Source organism: Gopherus flavomarginatus, chromosome 4 (assembly GCF_025201925.1).
Source record: "Gopherus flavomarginatus isolate rGopFla2 chromosome 4, rGopFla2.mat.asm, whole genome shotgun sequence".
Taxonomy (NCBI): Eukaryota; Metazoa; Chordata; order Testudines; family Testudinidae; genus Gopherus; species Gopherus flavomarginatus.
In genome coordinates, this window is record NC_066620.1 from 20,239,521 (window position 1) to 20,260,696 (window position 21,176).

The 21,176-nt window shown below is 41.7% G+C and overlaps 1 protein-coding gene across 1 annotated transcript; it reads left to right on the forward strand.

Annotated features, from left to right (window-relative positions):
• Window positions 1–257: 257 nt before the first annotated feature.
• Window positions 258–20,293, forward strand: FAM161A (FAM161 centrosomal protein A). The gene is made up of 7 exons (XM_050952083.1): window positions 258–400; window positions 7,216–7,463; window positions 9,943–11,118; window positions 11,508–11,675; window positions 13,591–13,690; window positions 16,393–16,547; window positions 17,802–20,293. Exons 1-7 carry the CDS (start codon window positions 272–274, stop codon window positions 18,133–18,135), a joined length of 2,310 nt encoding a protein of 769 aa, XP_050808040.1. The 5' UTR covers window positions 258–271; the 3' UTR covers window positions 18,136–20,293.
• The last annotated feature ends 883 nt before the right edge of the window (window positions 20,294–21,176 follow it).

Here is a 21,176-nt window from a genome sequence, read left to right on the forward strand (position 1 = left end):
GGGACTTGACAGCCACACTGGGCAGGGCAGGCGCCTCCGGGGCTCCCCCTCCGCCTGCTCTGGGGGCGGGGGGCGGCTTCCCGTCGTGCCCCGGGTGAGCTCTGTGGAGGGGGAGGAGTTGCAGTTCAGGGCTCCGACCCGGGCAGGTTTGTCCCAATGGAGGCGCCGTAGCGTCCCGGGTAACGGGTGTAGCTGGTAACTAAGCCCGGCGCTGGGGGGGGGAGGAGGAGGCGGCGGCGGCGGCGGCCGAGCCTGCCCCAGCCCGGGAGCCATGGACGCGGCGCAGCGAGCTGCGCTCCTCACCGCCTCCTGCCTCAGGACACCCGTGAACCCGCGCACCAGGGCGCCGCTGGCTCTGTACGAGCGGGAGAGGCGCCCGCCGGCCGCGGCGGAACAGCAGGTACTGCGGGGGCTCGGCTGTGTGCTGGGAGCCTGCGGGGCCCCTCTCCGCCCGGGGGCCGGCTCGGCAGCGCTGGCACTGGCTGTCTCCTGGCCCTGTGGTCCCTGCGGTGGGGACAGGGAGATCCCGCTCGCCTCTGCCTTGTGTGGGGAGCCTGCCACCCACCCCCCCGCCTGAGCTAACAAGAGCTACTGCGCCCCTGGGCGAAGCGCGCCAGGGCAGAGGCCCGCTGTAGGATGGGTTCTGTACAGCGCCGAGCATATCACTGGGGCTCAATAGCTAACCTGGGAGTGCAAAGCTGCACAGCCTGTCTGTGAGCATCTGGCCACTACTAACACTTCCTGTATCTTCACATATCTGTTGTGTAAGGGAGGCGATGCATTAGAAAACGTGGAAGTGCTGGCATTCAGACCAGCAGGTAATAACCTTTTCGTGGCTCTGATGCTGTGCTTTATGATGTTTCATCAACTCCCGTGGAGGCATACAGACCTGCTAGGAAGACCAGAGTTTAGTGTAGAGATGGCTGCTCTTTGTCATAGAATTTTAAGGCCAGAAAGGGTCACCAGATCATCTGATCTGACCACCAGTGTATCACAGGCCACCAGTGCCACCCTGCATGCTAAACCCCACAACCAAAATTAGGCTAAGGTATTTCAGCTTTCAGGCAAGGCAGAGAATAGGAGGAACCAAGTTACACTAATGCCTGAGGCCCCTGGAATGGCAGGAAATTGACTGAAAGCTGTACACAGATGATCCTGTCAGGAAACTTACATCCCATGCTGCAGAGGAAGTTGAAAGTTCCCCAAGGCCACTGCCAGTCTGGTCACTTGACCCCCAATATGTTGCTATAACATTCTCTTGGCAACTGTAATAATACTAAGGAACAAAACACTGGAGGGGAAAGGATTTATATTTTAAGTAGGGCAAGATGATCTTCTGAAGATTAGCCTCTGGATTAATGGTGTATTTTTAATGCTGTCTTCAAGTGAGGTTTTAAAACCAAAAGTAATGTAAGTTTTGTCTCTTAGTTTTAAAGTATTTTCCTATCTGGTATGAGAAGTAATTTCTTCTATATAATGACAGCTACATTCCCAATCTACTTTTTAAAAACAAAATGCTATGAGAACTGTAAGAGATGATAAAGAGATTATCGATGAGAAGAAAGGAAGGATTTATCCTGTAAGAAATGGGTTTTAAAGATGGGCAGGAAGTGGGATGTGGTTCCAAGTTTAGGGAAAAGATGTTGAAAGGTATGAAGGCAAGAATGGAGGCAAAGCTTTAAAGCAACAGGACATGTGGATATTGAGAGGTAGAAATAGGAGTAGATGACCTTGAATTTGATGCACTAACACACTAGACACTAATGGAAGGGATTCAAGGATATAGAGTAAAAAGGAATCCTACAAAAATGGAGACAAATTACTAAGGATGAGTACAAAAGAATAGTATGAACAAGCAGGCACAAAATCAGAAAGGCTAAGGCACAAAATGAGGTACACCTAGTAATTGACATAAGAGAGGTTCTATAAATATGTTAGGAGCAAGAGAAAGACAATGGAAAGTGTAGGTTTGCTATTTGGGGGGGAATAGAGGTAGTAATGGATGATATCATTAAAAAGCTTAATGAACCAGATATATAACACAATTTATTAATATTAACAAGAGGAAAGGAATGCAAGCAAATATAGGAAAAGAACAGTTTAAAGAATATTTAGATAAGTTAAACATATTCAAGTGAGCATGGCCTGATGAAATTCATCTTAGGGTGCTTAAGGAACTAGCTGAAGCAGACTCGAAAACGTTAATGGTTATCTTTGAGATCTCATGGAGGACAGCTGAGTCTCAGATGACTGAAGGGAAAACATATCCCATATCTTTAAAAAGGGGAACAAAGAGGAATTATACACCAGTCAGCCTAACTTTGATAGCTGGAAAGATACTGGAACAAATTATTAAACATCAATTTGTAAGCATGTAGAGGATAATAGAGTAATAAATAATAGCATGGATAAACATGGATTTGTCAAGTAAATCACGCCAAACCAATCTAATCTTTTCCTTTGATGGGGTTACTGGAAGGGGAGGAAGCTGTAGATGTGATATATCTTGATTTTAGTAAGGCTTTTGATACTGTCCAACATGATATTCTTATAGGCAGATTAGGGAAATAGTATTAAATTACTATAAGGGTGAGTGTGTAACTGGTTGAAAGACCATACTCAAAGAGTAGTTATCAGTGGTTCGCTGTCAAACTGGGAGAGTGTATCTAGGGGTCTGTCCTGTGTCCTGTATTGTTGAATATTTTCATTAATGACTTGCATAATGCAATGGAGAGTATGTTTATGAAATCTGAGAATGACACCAAACTGGGAGGGCTTGCAAGCACTTTGGAGGACAGGATTAGAATTCAAAATGATCTTGATAATTAGAGACTTGGTGTGAAAGCAACATCATAAAGTTCAATGAAGACAAGTGCAAAGTACTAAACTTAGGAAAGAAAAATCAAATGCACAAATACATAATGGGGAGTAACTGGCTAGGCAGGAATAGTGCTGAAAAGAATCTGGGGTTACAGTGGATCACAAATTGAATGAATGAGTCAACAAGGTGATGCAGTTGCGAAGAAGGCTACTGTCATTCTGGGGTGTATTAACAGGAATGTCATATGTAAGACCAAGGAGAATAGGAGATCTTTGTCCTGCTCCACTTAGCACTGGTGAGGCTTCATCTGGAGTATTGTGTCCAGTTCTGGGTGCCACCCTTAGGAAAGATGTGGCTAAATTGGAGTGAGTCTAGGGGAGAGCCACAAAAATGATAAAATGTTTAGAAAACCTGGCCTGTGAGGAAAGATTAAAAACCACCAGGCAAGAAGACTGAGAGGGGACCTGATAAATCTTCAGCTATGTTTAATGACTGTTATAAAGAGGACTGTGTTCAATTGTTTTCCATGTCTGCTGTAAGTGGGACAAGAATTAAAGGGCTTAATCTGCAGCAAGGGAGATTTAGATTAGATGTTAAGAAAAACTTTCTAACTACAAGGATAGTTAGACACTGGAATAGGCTTCCACAGGAGGTTGTAGAGCCCTTGTCATTGGAGGTTATTAAGAATAGGTTGGACAAACTCTTATGAGGGATGGTCTAGGTTGACTTGGTCCTGCCTCAGAAATGGGGACTGGACTAGATGGCCTCTTGAGGTCCCTTCCAGCCCTACGTTTCCATGCTTCTGTGACTGATGAACTGAGTGACTTCAGCTGAAATGTTCTGGATGGATTAAAAGAGGAATAATGCAAGTTCCTAGGAAGAGAACAATGCAGAAGAGAAGGGGAAATGGGAAATAAATTCTAGGACAGAAGATAGAAAGAAATTGACTAGAGTTGACCATGGAGGAGGAGAAAAGCTTTAGAAAGAAGGAAGAGAATCAACTTAGTGGAGGATGTTGGTGTAGTCCAACTCCTCAGATTTTCTCCCAGTGGCATTAGGCATTACAGGAGCAAGTGTGGAAACAGTAAATGCAGGTAGACAGCCAAGTTTGAGAATGAGGGAGATGAACAGGATGGTGAAAGAAGATCAAAGGAATCAAGAGTAGAGGAGATGACGAAGCTGCAGGGAGTTTGGAGGAAGAAGAAAAGAGAGGGCCAAGAGTAGCAGAGAAGTCAGACAAGTTTCCTGAAGATCAGAGAAAGCATGAAAGATAAAACAAGGAGGCATCTGAATGTGTGGTATTGGAGTGGTCAGAAACAGGGAATTCTGACAGAGATTTCTAGGACAAGTTGCTAGGAAGTAGGACGAGTTGTCGTTGATTAATGGGAGGCATTAAGAGAGCAGGCATTAAGCTGTTTCCAGGCTGGTAGCAATTTCTCTGTTAATTCAAAGAAAAATGTTTGTCCTTTTTTGTATTGATGCAGATTATGAACTCTTACAATTTGCATTTGGCTGTTTCTTCTTAAGAAATCCTTATAGCTCGCTCTTCTAGTCAAGCAGTGTATTGTGTCTGTGACTCTCCCTAAGAGCACACGTTCACTGAATCACAAAAAAAGGCAACCGTGTGAACTGTGGAGAGCAGAGAAGTGAAGTGTAAATTAAAAAACAAAAAGACACAGTTCAGCAGGGAACCTTGGACAAACATTCTGTGCCACTCACAGCCCCTCCCTTCCCCCCCAAATGCCTCAGCTGTTTCCATAGCAGGCAGCTTAGCAAACCTTGTCTACTGTGCCCAGCTGTCTTGGACCAACAAACCACCTCAGTTGTAGGCCCATCAAATGGCAGCCTTGTACCCGAAGCTCCAAACGATGCTCTGTTGAGGCAGCAACGTTGTACAATGGTTCATTCATCACTGATTAAAATAAGGCAAGCCAAATGCCAAAAATCATCCAGAGTTCCCTTGCAAAAGGATAGGTTCATGTAGAGTTAATTTTAATAGCCAAGTTGTGTGCATTGCCATAGTGGCTGATTAACTTGTCCTTTATATTTACAATAAATACAGACTTTGAAGCAAGTGTTTCTAAAAATCTGTTATTGACAGCGTAGTAAGCACACAATGTGGTATCTCCTAATTTAGAATAACAGTTGCCAGATGGCAGTACTGCATCACTTGTGCCCACATAAATCTCTTAATGAGCTTTTTTTTTACACAGAAGTGTCTGAAGAGAGGATTTAGGAGTTGATATGCAACTCAGTGGAAAATAATGTAGTATCCTTCCATGGATCCAAAGCTGAGATCACCATCATTTGTATACTCAAGGTCAAAAGAAACAAAGATACCAGCAAGTAGTAGAATATTAAGCAGTATTTATGCTTGGTCTTTCATGGGCAATCTCTATCTGGACACCTTGCAGCTTCACTTCCTTGTGACTGTATAGTTTGTGTCAAGTCGTTTGTACTATATGAAACTTGAAATAGAATGTTGGGATGAAAACTTAACTAAAAATATAGCCAAACAAGAATTTTCAGTTAGAATTTAAGATTCTATAAAAACCAATCGACCGACCAACCAACCAACCAAACAAAAAAAAAACAAACCCACCCAAACTTAGGACTTGTGGATAGAACTCTAAAGTGCTTTACAAAGCAGAGTAAATGTGAATCCCATTTCATAGATGAAGAAACAAATGGGCCCTTTAACTTTAAAATGGATCATTGAAAATAATTGCAGAAAACATTTTTAAAATATATACACTACCCTGTTTTTACTGTACATCTTTCTCCAACTTCCTACAACCTTAAAGTGTTATGGATAACGTGATTATCTGGACCTAAGTAGTTGTTGGCAAAAGAACATGTAAACTGATAGTCTAGTGTAGGCCCCACCATTCCAAAAGTTGATCTCCATAATATGTTGTTAAAATGGGGATTTAAATCTTTTCGTGTCAGATGGCTACTTATTTTCAAAATGCTTGTGGTAATAGAAAGTAAGGCTCCTCATGCATTGTTTAGTCTTTTTGCATTTATTTTTATACCAGAGGAATTCTTGTTTAAAACAAAAACAAAACAAAAAACCCTATTGTGTTTATACAGCAGTATCCAGTAGGTGAATAGGCTGAGGGAACTGGGATTATTTAGTCTGCAGAAGAGAAGAGTGAGGGGGGATTTGATAGCTGCTTTCAAATACTTGAAAGGGGGTTCCAAAGAGGATGGATCTAGACTGTTCTCAGTGGTATCAGATGACAGAACAAGGAGTAATGGTCTCAAGTTGCAGTGGGAGAGGTTCAGGTTGGATATTAGGAAAAACGTTTTCACTATGAGGGTGGTGAAGCACTGGAATGGGTTACCTAGGGAGGTGATGGAATCTCCATCCTTAGAGGTTTTTAAGGTCAGGCTTGACAAATCCCTGGCTGGGATGATTTAGTTGGGGATTGGTCCTGCTTTGACTAGATGACCTCCTGAGGTCCCTTCCAATCCTGATATTCTATGATTCTATGAAAAAATTACTGGTAAGTGTAATTTTGACTTTTCTGAAATATATACACGCAGAGTCTGACTGCTATTGACCTCACTTCAAAACATGTACATTTTTACCTTTTCCCTGATCAATGTCACTTAATAGTTAGCTAATATTAATACGGTATTTTCAGTACTGTCTGCCAGCAGCGACTCTAAAGAGTTTAATGGTGACTACAGTTCTTCCAGGCTTCTTCATTTTATGTTAGGCTTGCTTTTTGCCCATCTCTGTCTGAAACACACAGCCCGTCTATGCTATCTAGAGAAATGGTGTTGGCATCTTTATCTCAGAACTATGGTCAATGACTTTTTCTGACTAGAAAAGAACCAGAATTGTTTCCTGGGCTAGTGCAGAGAAGATTTAACCATGTAACATCTTGTTTTAATAAAATGTGCTATAGATTAGGATTCAAAATATTTTCAAGGGGGAGGAAAGATGAGGAAGCTATACAAAAGCTACTGACTGCATAACTGTTTTGGGACAACATTTCACAGCACTCAGCATATGATTCGGGGGGATGTAGTGATAAGAGGCTATTTAGGCACAAAAGTTAGAAGCTGTTCCTCACTTTGGGGGAAGTAAAATAATAAAAAAAAATAAAAATATACCTATCTCATAGAGCTGGAAGGGACCCCAAAAGGTCATCTTGTCCAGGCACCTGCCTTCACTAGCAGGGCCAAGTACTGATTTTGCCCCAGATCCCTAAATGGCCCCCTCAAGGATTAAACTCACAACCCTGGGTTTGCAGGCCAACGTTTAAACCATTGAGCTGTGTCTGTTGAGTAATGCAGCACCTGTTACCTAAGCAAACTGCTTGCTGGTCACTAACTCTTTTCTTATGTTTAGAAGGAAAATAATACAATTCTTTATTTTTTAGGATGAGTTTGACTTGGACTGTAATACTGAGAGACAGCAAAGCCCGACTCTAAGTGGGGACTGTGAGGACTGGATAGACTTTCCCAAAATGTGCCACTCAAATCAGGAATATTACTTGAAGCTGGAAGAGCTGAAGAATGCCCACCTGGAGACAATGGCAAAACTGGAAAACATGTATCAGAATAAGCTGCATTTGAAAGGAGTACAGCCCCTGGACAATAAGGATGCTGCTCCTAGTTTGTGTTATAGGTAAGTGTAATAATTATCTCCGCTTCTGTATTGCTTTTAATCTGAGTCATAGAGTTCATGGCCAGAAGGGACTACCAGCTCATTTAGTCTGATCTCCTGTATATGCCAGGCCACTAATACCACCCAGACACCTTCACACTACGAGCAACAACCAGAATTAGACCAAAGTATTACAATCCTCAGAAGATTAAAGTATTGTGAGCCACAGGCAAAGAACAGGGGGGACTAAGGTGCACCAGTGCCCAAAGTCCCTGTAATGGCAGGGATCTGGTTAAGTGAGAGACACACTCAGATGACCTCAAAGCACGTTGGAAATATTAATGAACACTTCACTCTTTTGAAGCAGGGAAGTATTACTATGCTCATTCCACACATGGATTTCAGGCACAGAAAATCTAATGACTTAATTTTCAAAGGTGCTGAACACCCTTAGCTTCCATTGAATTTACATCTGAAAATCAAGGTATAAGTGACTCCCTCAAGGCCATGCAGTAAGAGTGACAGATCATCCTTCATCCAAAGATCTTAAAACACTTTGCAAGTATTAAGTAAGCCTCACAACTTCCTTTAGCAGGGTAGACATTATCCCTATTCTATAGATGAGGACCTGAGGTTAAAGTGACTTGTCCAAGGGCACACAGTGAATACTGACTCCCATTCCTCTGTCTAGCCATCATGTTTCTCCCCCAATTCTGCCTCTTAGGAAACAAGAACCAAATTCTATCAAACATTATTCTTGGCTTTCAAGTGATATCCCTTCTCTATTGGCAAGCACAGCCATATGTTATATTAATCTTGACTATTTAAACCACATGCAGGCTCTGGATGGAGGACTTGCTTGTTTTACAGCAGTGGTACCCCAAATTTTCAGGGTAGCAACCTTCTTAACCTCTGTCCAGCTGCCCCTCCCTACCCCCTACCCCTCCGGCTGGAAGAGGGGGCCGCAACTCCTGGGGCAGGGGTGGGAAGGGTTGTAGATGTGGTAAGGGGGCCAGGGCTAGGGGGTGGATCCGTGGCCAGGTCTGGAAACAGAACCACAGGCGGGCTTCAGTAGGAGCCAGCTGCTGGGCCTGCAGCCAGGTGCAGAGCTGTGCTGAGGCTGGGGGTGGGGCCAGGAGCTGAAACTGTTGCTGGGGATGGGCCTGGAGGAGAGTTAGGGGTGGGTCTGGGTGGCACTCACTCCCTGCCCTCCACCCCACTGAACACTGTTCCCCCTCACCCCATCCCTGCTATTAACAATGCTGTTTACAGTATCTCTTCTATAATACATTTTGGAATGAAATATTGCCTGTGGCCAGTACACAATGTGAAAAGAAACTTGCTACTTTGTTAAAACAGTTCAATATAGACTTATAGTGCTTGGCTAAAACACTCTTCTCTAGAACCATGTCTTCTGCTGTGGCAAAAACTGACTAAAATGGATGCCCCTTATTTGGGCTTCTTATAGAGTAGATATTACAAGATTTTGGGTCTAAAATGATCTTCTGATTGTTGTAGATCACTAGTAAATATCTTAATGACCCTAGTCCTAAGCTGTTTTCAATATATAGTAAAAGCTGCGTTACCCGGCACTTTACCAGCCAGAAAGCTCTATAAACCAGCATTTCTGATCTTCATTGAAAGTCTGGTTTATAGTCTGGTTAGCGCAGGGCTGGCAGGCTCCCTACCTGGCTCCGCGTGGCTCCTGCAGCAGCAACATGTCCCTGCTGCTCCTAGGCGGAGGAAGGGCCACGGAGGCTCCATGTGTTGCCCTCGCCTCGAGCACTGGCTCCGCAGCTCCCATTGGCCGGGAACCGTGGCCAATGGGAGCTGCGGGGGGCAGCGCCTGCAGGTGAAGGCAGCACACAGAGCCGCCTAGCCGCGCCTCCGCCTAGAAGCAGCCAGGACATGTTACCGCTTGCAGGGAGCCGTCCAAGGTGAGCACTGCCCACATCCAGCACCTGAATCCACTGCCCTGAGTCCCCTCCCATACCCAAAATCTCTCCCAGAGCCTGCACCCTGCACCTCCTCCTATGCCCCAGCTCTGAGCCCCCTCCTGCACCCAAACTTCCTCCCTCTTAGTTAATTGGAATTTTTGACTTATCGGCCCCCACATTCACCCAACATGCCAGATAACAAAGCTTTTACTGTATTTGAACTAACAGCCCCAGCCAGAGATGATGCATCTGATTGTTGTTGTTGATCTTAAAACAGCCTTCTCCTTTTTAAACACTAATTGTAGTAGTGTCTTAATGCCTCAGCTAGGTCAGGGTCTGTTGTGCTAGGTGCTGTACACACACATAGTAAATACAAGTTTCTGTCCATCCCATGCTGCCCAGCCTCCACACTCTTGCAAAAAGTGGAGTAATGCTGCTTGCCATCTTTGGTAAAGTGCCTTGCAATTTACAGATGGGAAAAAGAGTGGAATGATTTTATTGTTGGCTTTTGTCTCAAGATGAAGCCTGTTACACCCAAAACTTCTTCTTTTTTCCTTTTTTAGATCAATATGGGATAAGAGCTCATTTCGGCCTCTGAATTTGCATAAATCTTTTTCTGAGCCTGACTTAAATGATCTATCCTATTCAAGTTTATCTGATGGGTCTGATGCAGAATTAGAGTTGGAAGAAGAAAATGGTAGTGAAACTGAGTCACTGAGATTTGCTAAGGAGCAGATCGAAAAAATGTGGGATGGGTTTTCTGTGGAGGACTATGTCTATCACACTAAACGTAGCTTACCAAATTCACCAACGTTCAGAATGATGGGAAAGAAGCAGAAAGAGTGGTCACCAAAGGTCACTGTGCCTAAGCCTTTCCAGATGACTATTCGAGAAGCTAAGAAAAAACAACAGAATGTCAAATCAAAGTCACAGATAGAAATGGAAAATAGTTTATTGAAGAAACAACTAGAGGAAGAAGCAGAGTGTCAAAAGAAATTCAGAGCCAATCCTGTGCCTGCTTCTGTCTTCCTTCCGCTCTATCGTGAAATAATGGAAAGAAATGAAGAACGCAGGAAGTTTGTGAAAGAGAGAAGCAAAGATATTCTTTTAGCCTCTCAGAGACCATTTCAGTTTATCAAGAGGGAGGAGCAAAGGAAAGAAATTAGGGAAATGCAATTAAAAGACCTTTCATTGCCTGAAAAAAAACCAAAATTATTCCAAGCAAAACCTGTCCCTAAATCTGTTTACAGTCAAGCCATTAATGATAAGTTAAAAGAAGAAGAGCTCTATAGAGAAATTAGGATCCAAATGAGAGCTGAAGAGTTGCTACGTAATTCTTCTCTTCCCAACAGCAGACTGGCTAGTAGAACTATCAATAAACAGAGGAAACAAAAAGAAGAACTGGAGCATAAACCAAGGCTCAAATCTAGGGTTCCAGACTTTGAAACACTGCACCAGAAATTCCAGAATAGGCTCCTAAAACAGAAACACGTGAAACACATCACAGTTTGTGAACCCTTCAATCTTCGTACTCCACGTATCCCATCCAACAAAGGGAAAATTCTGCAGGACATTCAAGCAGATGAAGAAACATTAAAAGAAACACGCTGGCCATATGCCTCCCCAAGATGTAAACCTCGAACAAGGTGTTCAAGTGCAAATTCATCTCCTTTGGGACCTGAGGAATCTAAAACTCCAAGAATCACAGAGTCTACCAAAAGACGAATACAAGCTATAAGGTGAATAGTTCTGTAGTATGTTACATACAGTACTAGTTACTTTATAAATTCTTGAGAAAACAGACTGCTAGTTTATGCCACCAAATATTTAATTCCATATTTTTTTCATTACTGCTAGTTATTATTTTCATCTTTTGATGATGTTTTCTAGCTGCTGTAATACACTTTCTTTTCCCATACCGACATTTGAGGAAAAGTACTATAACAGCCTATTGGTTCCCAATATATAACTGAAGCCCCCACTTCTCAAATGAAACATAAATATTCCCTTGTCTTGTCCCACCCTTGTTTCCTCCCTCCTCTTCTCTGTTGAATTGCCTTTCACAGAGCCTTCCTTATGTTCTCTCTAGATTAAAATTAATTCAGTCTTAGTTTATTTTTCCACTCAGGAAATCCCTTGAGGAAAAGAGAAAGCTGGAAGAAGAGCAAAAAAGGATCAGAGCAAAGCAGAAACAAAGAGTGAAAAAACTGCAAAAACTTATAACAACCCGGGCTGAGGCCAATGACCCACATCAGAGCCTAGCTCGGATGTCTAAATCCAAATTAAAAATAATCAGGTATTCTGCTATATCTCCAAAATCCTGAACCTCTAGATGCAAGTTGTATGTTAAACATACAATCCAGTAGCAATATAATGTTAATGTAACTATTCATGTATTGTCAAAAATTCTAGCTAGAAAAGGGTATGAACAAATACAATATTTTGATCAATCGGGAATTGAGAACTAGTGTCCCTTTTGATGAATTCAGGTTTATATGCAGTTCCTTAAATTGTTATACCACAAATAACAAGGCAGGCTTGTTTTTAAACCTGCATATAATCTGAAGAGGGAAATAAGAGTTCTCGCTAATAAACACAGTTAAATTAACTTGTAGCTAGTACAGTTCCAGCTTGAACTCCACTCTTAAACTTTCATATTGCCAAGGAAAAAGACAACCATGTTTTCTCTTTATTCTTTAAAATTTAACTTATATTTATGTTTTTATACACCTCTACCCCGATGTAACATGACCCGATGTAACACGAATTCAGATATAACGCTGTAAAACAGCGCACCAGGGGGGCGGGGAGCTCCTTCCGGCGGATCAAAGCAAGTTTGATATAACGCGGTTTCACCTATAACGCGAGAAGATTTTTTTGGCTCCTGAGGACAGTGTTATATCGAGGTAGAGGTGTATTAGGTGTCTTCTGCTTCCTGACTGCTGAGCAAATATCTTTTTTTTACTCTGATTTGGGAGTCAAATCTAATGAGAGCAGGAAGTGGGGCAGATGTATTACATGGCTCTGGTATCTGTATCCATAGCTTAACAGGAGGCGCATGGGACTCAGGAATCAGGCCTGGGGGAGGCAGCAGTTGTGTTACTCTGTAGAGCAGGCATAGGAGAGTGGGCAGCGACAAGGCCAGAGACCTTTTTCTAATGGATTGTGAATCAGAGTACTGCGGGGGGGGAAGGGTCCTTATTAAAGCTGCTATAACTTAGTGGTTAGAGGATAGGACTGGGACTCAGTAGAGGTAGATTCTAGTCCAAAGCTGCTGCGTGCCCTTGGGCATGTCACTTCTAATTCTAGGTTTTGGTTTCCCCTTCTGTAAAATGGTGAACAGTTTTTTCTTGCAGAGCTAATTAATGAATATTCATTAATATTTGCAGTGTACTTTGAGATTGTTGCACATCTTTAGTCATCCATGCTAAGTATTATTATTATTACTATTACATGGAGGAGATGATAGCAGCATTAACAGGTGGTTGTTTATACAGTTCTGTAGAGACACAGGATGCTTTAAAAATGACATGTGAAAGATGTCTGCTCTGCAACTAAGAATGGAAGGCAGCTAGACTTTTTTTCTGTTTTTGAAAGATAAATTACAATGTTAAGCCCAAAACAAAAAAGAAAGATGTGGGACTCTCAGTAGTTGAAACATTTGGTAAGAGATTTGAACACTTCTTGAAGTACCAATCTTCCATGGTATAGTCTAACTTCCCCAGCTCCTCCAAAAGCCTCCATCTCTTAACTTTTCTTAGAAAAACAATTGTATGGGATTGCTATCAAAATGGGAATGCAGCAATTAAGGGAAGTTCAATATAAGTTGAAAATCCTAAAATGTATGAAGTGTGCACAAGTTACGGCCCTGAAGTTATGCTTTTAAACTCATTTGTAAGGACACCTACCTGTTTTTCCAAATTTACTACATCGAAAAACATTAAATGTTCTTTAGTTTTCCCACTGTCAAAGGTACATTGTTGCTGTGGTAAAAGAACTTGAGGCAATTAACCTGGCACGTAACCAATGTAAAATACATAAATGTTGACTTTAAAAACAACAGCACGATGTTCTGTCTGTCACAAGCAATGTAATTTGCAGTTACTCTAGGAAATTGCATCTTGTAGCATAGTGGTCTTTCTGCTACCACTTCTCTAAATAATAACTAAAGACATCCATTTAATTTCTGTGTCATGCTATATTTATAATAGGAATCATGAGAAGCAAAGAATGCAAGAGTATCTGCGGGAGCGGGAAGAAATGGAAGAAAGAGTAAAGCAGAGGCCATTGCTTTTGGAAAGAGCCACTCAGGTTGTCTTCCTACCTTGCTCTCACTCCTTAATTAAACTCATCTCCGAATATTGCCTAATCGATGCCAGTGTCAGTGCTGAATATTGTTTAGAGGATGTCTGAAAACTTTTGTAGGCAGGCATATCAATTCCCCTCTGACTATAAAACTCTGCCTGGTATCTGTCCCCATGAAAATAAAATTATATAACCATGCATTGCAGCCCAACACTCACTGCTGCCTGCCTGCTTAGAGGAGTTTGGGCCATCTTCCAAATATACATTTTTCCTCTCCGTTTTGGATTGCATGTGAGGTGAAGAAGGGATACTATGTAACTAAACTGTAATTATGACTTAATTATTTTTCCCACAAACACATAACACGTTTCGCACTTAACCTGCACATGAATGTGAATGCTGAATATTCGGTAATGGGACCGAGGTTGTAACTAAGGTTTTGCATTATTAATGTGATGTATAGTGATTTCCTTCTCTTGAAGGCAGAAGGATTTCTCTGTGGCAGGGCAGAGTTTGTCAATGTCAATGAAAATGGGCTGTATGGCCATTAGGTCACAGTTAAGAGGTATCTTGTAAATTGGCATTTCCTTGCCTTTAAGGGTTTGTGTCTTGGGAAGATGTCTCACTAACAACACTTTATTTAAAAGGAAAAAGTGTTTACCCATAGACTGGAGTTGAGGTGTGTGTGTCTGTGGAGTGATGGCTCTTTGTGTGTCTTTGAACATTGTGATGCATTGTGAGGCATGTAAGTTGAGGTTGAGGTGTATCTAGGCTTAACTGATTTCCTGGATTTTTAATGATCACATAGGAAATGCACATGAACAACTTTATCTCTAAGTTGATTAAGGAGGTTGTTGATTAAGGGTCCTGTCCCAGAACTAACTGAGGTCTAACTGAAGTCTATTTACTGCTCAATAGCTTTCCCTTGCCATGAACAACTTGTGAAACAGACCTGACCGTCATTAGAACAGATAAATGTATTATGCTGGAGGCATCACAGTAAGAGCGAGCCAACCGTACTGATAGGATGTTTCATAAGGTTTGTTTGAAGGGAAGCTACTACTATTAAAACTAATAATACAAATATGCAACAATTAAATGATTGATTGGGACTTAAATAAATCTCTGGAGGCCTGAAGAAGCTATGAGCATGGGGGCTTTTTCCACTTGTATGAACTAAAGCCTATTTTCCTCACTCCTATCTCATCATACAGATAAACTCCATCCTAATAGATTATGGTCCAGCCTAAATGGCACGAGGATTTGACTTACTTATATGTACCACACTCAAGCCTCTGTCCCAAATGGAATTGTCATTGGCTAGTGGTGTTGCTCTGTCCTTTGTGGAGTGTGTGAGTAATACTGCCAAACGAGTTCAGAATATAATGGTGCTTGATAATTTAATCCTGTTTGTAATGTTACCCCATAACCCTACAGTACATTACAGAACATTCGCAGTGTATTCTTGACACTGAGGAGCAAATCTTGCATCTCTGCCCCATTTATGATGGCATGAAAAATTCCAAATACAGCAGAAACAGCATGTTTCTGCTGCAAAGAGGGTTAGGCAGCAGAGGTTCCTCACAGCTGTGGAATATGTTATATTGTTATATACACCTCTACCCCGATATAATGCGACCCAATATAACATGAATTCGGATATAACACGGTAAAGCAGTGCTCCGGGGGCAGGGCTGCACACTCTGGCGGATCAAAGCAAGTTCAATATAACATGGTTGCACCTATAACGCAGTAAGATTTTTTGGCTCCCAAGGACAGCATTATATCGAGGTAGAGGGGTGTGTGTGTGTGTGTGTGTGTGTGTGTGTGTGTGTAATAAAATATGCTATGTTACAACAGGAGAAAGATGTATGTGGGCATATTGAGGGTGTGGGTCCATGCACAGCACACTTCAACAGGGTCACAAACCCACAGAGATAGCAGCAGGTGATATCTTTCAATGAGGCCTGTCTGGGCCATTGCCTTGGGCTATCTATGCATGTGGGTTGGAAGGGAAGACTATCCTACCCAACCTCTGTGCCCTTCCCCTGGGCAAAGCCCTCTTACACAGGCTTTACTTGCAGGATTGCAGGTCTGTGAACTTTTCAATAGTACTCTAAAAGAAATTCTGCCATTTCATATTCATATGGAGTATCACACTGAATTTAAGGGGATTACGATGGCGTAGGGCAGTGTCCTCAACCAGGGATATGCGTACCACTGGGGGTACTCAAAAGTCTTCCAGGGGGTACGTCACCTCATCTAGATATTTGCCTACTTTTACAACAGGCTATATAAAAAGCACTAGCAAAGTCAGTACAAACTAAAATTTCATACAGACAATGACTTGTTTATACTGCTCTATATACTTACCATACACTGAAATGTAAATACAATATTTCTATTCAAATTAATTTATTTTATAATTATATGGTAAAAATGAGAAAGTAAACAATATTTCAGTAATAGTGTACTGTGACACTTGGATTTTTATGTCTGATTTTGAAAGCAAGTAGTTCCTAAGTGTAGTTTTAAGTGAGGTGAAACTTGGGATACACAGGACAAATCAGACTCCTGAAAGCAGTACAGTAATCTGGAAATGTTGAGAGCAACTGGCATAAGGTACTATGCAACCTAATTTAGGGTATTGGAATCTGGCCCTTAATAATACATTAATTTTTAGAATGCTGTAATTTTTTTTTATATAGAAGAATGCCAGAATAGCAGCAGAAAAGCATTACTCTGATATACTGAGAGAACTGGGGATTTGTGAGGACTTCCTTTCAAAAAAACGTCAAACTGCTAAATTGCTGGACCAGTCCAATGCTAAAGGCTTTGGAAGCTGCATTGAAGACAGAGAAAGGTAATAGTTACCAGTGGTTTGTTGTGGCGGTTACACACCTAGTAATAGCAAGTTTTGTTTTAGTTTTATAAGACAAAATTATTTGTATTTTGGAGGTAACTATTTGGCTGCATATAGTTCTCATTTTAACAGTGTCAGTGTTTCTATAAAAAGTGTAATTCACAAAACACAATGAAAATGATATGCTCACGCAGAAAATTTGTAATACAATATCCTTTTAAATATTTTAACACAGGGTATATAACTCAATGCACATTTTTAAAAAAATACATTGCTTTTTCTCCCCATTTAAGTTTTATTTCTGAACCTTTGCCAGAAATCCTGGCAGGTTGCTAGGGAGAGGGGTTATTTTATTTATTTTTTTTTGGTAGAATATTGTTGGGGTGTTTTGTATAAAAATAAATATTTTGAAAATGTTAACTTTTTCAAATGTTCATTACATGCTTGGATAAAATATATTTCTTTGCCAACTCTGCATAGCTGTTCCTGAAATTTTGGGGGCTGTGCAGGGCAGCCAGGTCTATAATGTGTCCTATATTGCCACTACTGAGATCCAGGGACCATTGTTTCCTGCAGGATGGGGACACAGACAGCATGGGGGGGAACACTGCAGCTGCTCCGCAGTGTAGAGAGAGGAGTCCTTCTTCCTCATTGTTAGAGCCCCTGAAATTCTTATATTTTATAGCTTTTTGTTTTAGTTTTCAAGAGTTTAATGTTTTCTTTTTATCCACATCAGAGGGACAGGGAGGGAAGGGGTGGAAATCCTGGGGGGGTTGGGTTCCGCCTCTAGGAATGGGGCTGCAGAATGTGAGCCCACCCCATAGTAGCGGCTCCTGTCCTGTGAAGCTGGGCCCAGCTCCCCTTCCCAGCATTGCGACCTGGTGTACAAGGTCGCAGCGCGGCTCAGATTTGGCCTGGCTGCCTCTTTGTCAGGAGGCATGGCCAGGCCAAATTTGTGTGAGTGGTGCTGCAACCTCGTGTACCAGGTTGCAACTTCCAGAGCAGGCAGCTGGGCCCAACCTCATGGGACAGGAGCTGCTGCTGCAGAGCGAGTTTGTTTCTATTCCATGTTGTCTTGCTTTTGTGAAAAATAGGGGGCTCTACTCATAATAAATACCTCCCCCCCCGAGAGATTATGACTCTTACTGGTAGGATTTGGGTCAGAGTACTCGAGAGTTTTATTCCTTTAAAACTGATCTTTAAAAAATTCCCCTCCCCCCCAAGATCAATAAATGCAAATCTTCATTTTTGTAGTCTTAATGAAGATAAAGTTCAAGAAAGAGAATCCTGTGATGGGAAGAAAGCACATCCTCACTATGACCAATCCTGTGAGGAGGCGGAAGAGGAGAAAGCAAGCTCGGAGTCTCACCAATCCTGTGAGGAGGAGGCAAGCTCGGAGTCTCACCAATCCTGTGAGGAGGAGGAAGAGGAGGAGGCAAGCTCAGAGTCTCACCAATCCTGTGAAGAGGAGGAAGAGGAGAAGGCAAGCTCTCAGTCTGATCATGATGATGAGGGTGTTGTGGAATGTGGGGAGGATAAGTATGAAGATGGTTTAGAAGAAAAACCTAGTAATGCTGAAGCTAACTGAAAGGAAGGAAGGCAGACTTACTTCTCTTACTGCCTTGGAGCTCAACACACATTTTACTGCTGGCAATGGGTATACTAAAGAAAAACCTGACTCTTGGTGCTATGGGCATTTTGAACTGCATACGTGTAGGTCTTGTGTGAATTTCCATTTGTCCGCATAATATAACTTCTAATGCTGAATTTGCTTTTTTTTCCAGTAAGAAAACATTATCATTACTCATTTCCATTAGCAGTTGCACTTGTCAGTGTATGCTTTATTCTACACTTTCATTGCATGAGCGCATTTCTCTGTTCAGAAATACTAACCACAGTTTAAAACTCACTTCTTCCATTCCTGTTGGCTAATACTTAGGCTTTTACATTTTCAGCTCTTTGCCTTCATCCTGACAAAATAAGGTGGGAAGCAGTCATCAGGAAGGAGAAACAGTGGCATTACTCCATAAGCAAAGATCGTAGAGAAACATTACCTCTCATTTCAGTACTTCTAGGATCTGCTCAGTTTTAACCAGCCCTGAATACATTTTCCCATTATGGCAGTGGAAATTTGGGTATAACTCTCATTATGGATGATGATGGGAATTACTTGTGTAAATCCTCTGGCCATCATTGGCCAAGTGGTAGCCAGGGACACCAAAGTGCCAACTTACTATGCAGTTGGACTGTCCTTGCAACTGCTTAATGAATGCTCCTTTTAATATTATTTATTAATAGCACCCCGCATACTAAGGGTCTTGGGACACTGAACAGGATAACAAAACCATGACTAATATACAATAAACACATACAGAGCCCCTCATTAAACTTCTATGGGACTTTGTAATGCTAAAAGAAGGGAGGGGGAACGAATTTGTAGCATGAACTTCAGAAGCAGTATTTGTATTTTTGTTAGACTGTGGATTATGTATTAGAACAAATGTCTAATCCAGGGGTAAGCAACCTATGGCACTTGTGCCGAAGGTGGCACGCGAGCTGATTTTCAGTGGCACTCAGACTGCCCAGGTCCTGGCCACCGGTCCAGGGGGGCTCTGCATTTTAATTTAATTTTAAATTAAGCTTCCTAAACATTTTTAAAACCTTATTTACTTTACATACAATAGTTTAGTTATATATTATAGACTTAGAGAAAGAGACCTTCTAAAAATGATAAAAATGTATTACTGGCACACGAAATCTTAAATCAGAGTGAATAAATGAAGACTCGGCGACCACTTCTGAAAGGTTGCCCGACCCTTGGTCTAATCAAAGCTCCAAAATTGCGTTCTCTGTATATCATCTTTAATCTCTTTTAAGAACCATTCCAAGATCACGTGAAATAATTCATTATAATGTAATAATGCAGATTAAAACTAATGTTCGTTAGTTTCTTTATTGAGATAGTTAACAGATGCTGTAAATCAAGAAATTATTACATGTGTGAAAAATACAACACTTGCAGCTGTATTTAATTATTTTTTTTGAGTGAATAGTAGAAAAGGGGTTTAGTAAACTTAAGTAGTCTTTCTCCTTGTATTTGCTACTCAGCCCATCAGCGTTCTTAGGCTACTCCTGAAATAAGAACCCAAATGAAAACATGAATGCTTCATATGGAAAGCAAATTCTGGTTCCCTCTCCTATTCTGTGCCTGGCCTTCCTGCTGTTCTCAGTCATTGCCAACGTAGGGACGGAAAAGAGAAATATATCTCCATAATAATAAGCAGCTGCTGAAGAGCTTCAAATGATAGTTTGCAAGCTAAATAAAGGATGATGCAAAATATCTACACACACCGCATACATCCAAAACATCTTGGGTAACTGGCACATATTAGTAAGTTGCATTTTTGTCTGAATACTGAATTAAAAGTGGTTTCAGATGCTTTTGTAATCAAGTATTAGGGTTTTATTTTCCTTTTTTCTAACAAATTTTGCAATACTGTTAGTCAGATTATTTCTTATTTGGTTAGATCTGCATCAGAAGACTTTCACTAACATTTGAATTCAGATGAAGTATATATAATTGTCATGTTTCTGACAACTGAAATTTAAGCACAGATGTGTTAAATTTTGAAAAGTTAATTTTAATACTTGAACTTTGTTTTTTTTTAAAATAAAATATTCCTTTGAAGTGTATATGTGTAAATGTAGTAATATAAAATAAACGTATGTTAATATCTGACAATGAAGTCACAGACAGTTTAAAATCTCTAATTAGGCTGAGAAATGTTACACTGCTGATTTGTTTGGGTTTTTTAATTAATTTGTTCATCCTTCCATAATCAGAACAAGATTTTTCAGCTTCAGTCCTTTCTTTGCTAATATTGGAGGCAGTAGTGAAGGTAGGTGTTGCTGATGCACATTGTTAATGCAGAGTTGTTTGCACATCACGAGCTGGGATTTTTGTGTTGCTGTATTCTTAGTATGGAAAGCTGATGGATTTTTACAATGTGATGCTACTCAGAAAGTGACTGTAAAATGGCACTTTCTTCGACTGCTTCCATTCCATGCTAGGTGTGCGCATGCCACAGGCACTGGTGCTGGAGACATTTTCCCTCAGTAGTATCTGTTGGGCCATCTCTAGCGCCCCCTGGAGTCACACGCATATGTGCTGGTATATGCTGTGTTGGGCCACTTGTCCTCCCCCAAGCCAGTGATGGCACCACTGACTCCGCCCAGAGCGCCTAGTCCAGTTTGGGACCCACCACCAACTCCTGCAGCCAGCTGCAGGACCAGATATTTTCTGGTTCCTTCAACCCCGGAGGCTTTCCAAGCAGCAAAGGACACGCTGTCTCCTCCAGTCCTGCCAACTCTGCAAGGACCCCCGTAAACCAAGACGGCAAAAGATAGGAGAGAGGAAGGAGCATCGAACTCCTTCCTGGCACTGGCCACCTAGGCACCTTCTAGGGACAAGCCCTCCATGATCCTGACACAATGATCATCAATCTGCTGCCGGTCCCCGGATCCCTGACACCGCCTGGAGGCAGAAGCGGGTACTGCTCCTCTTCACAGTCCGAAGAGGAATCTTTCTGTCCACTCAAAACCTACAATCCACCGGACCTTGATACCGAT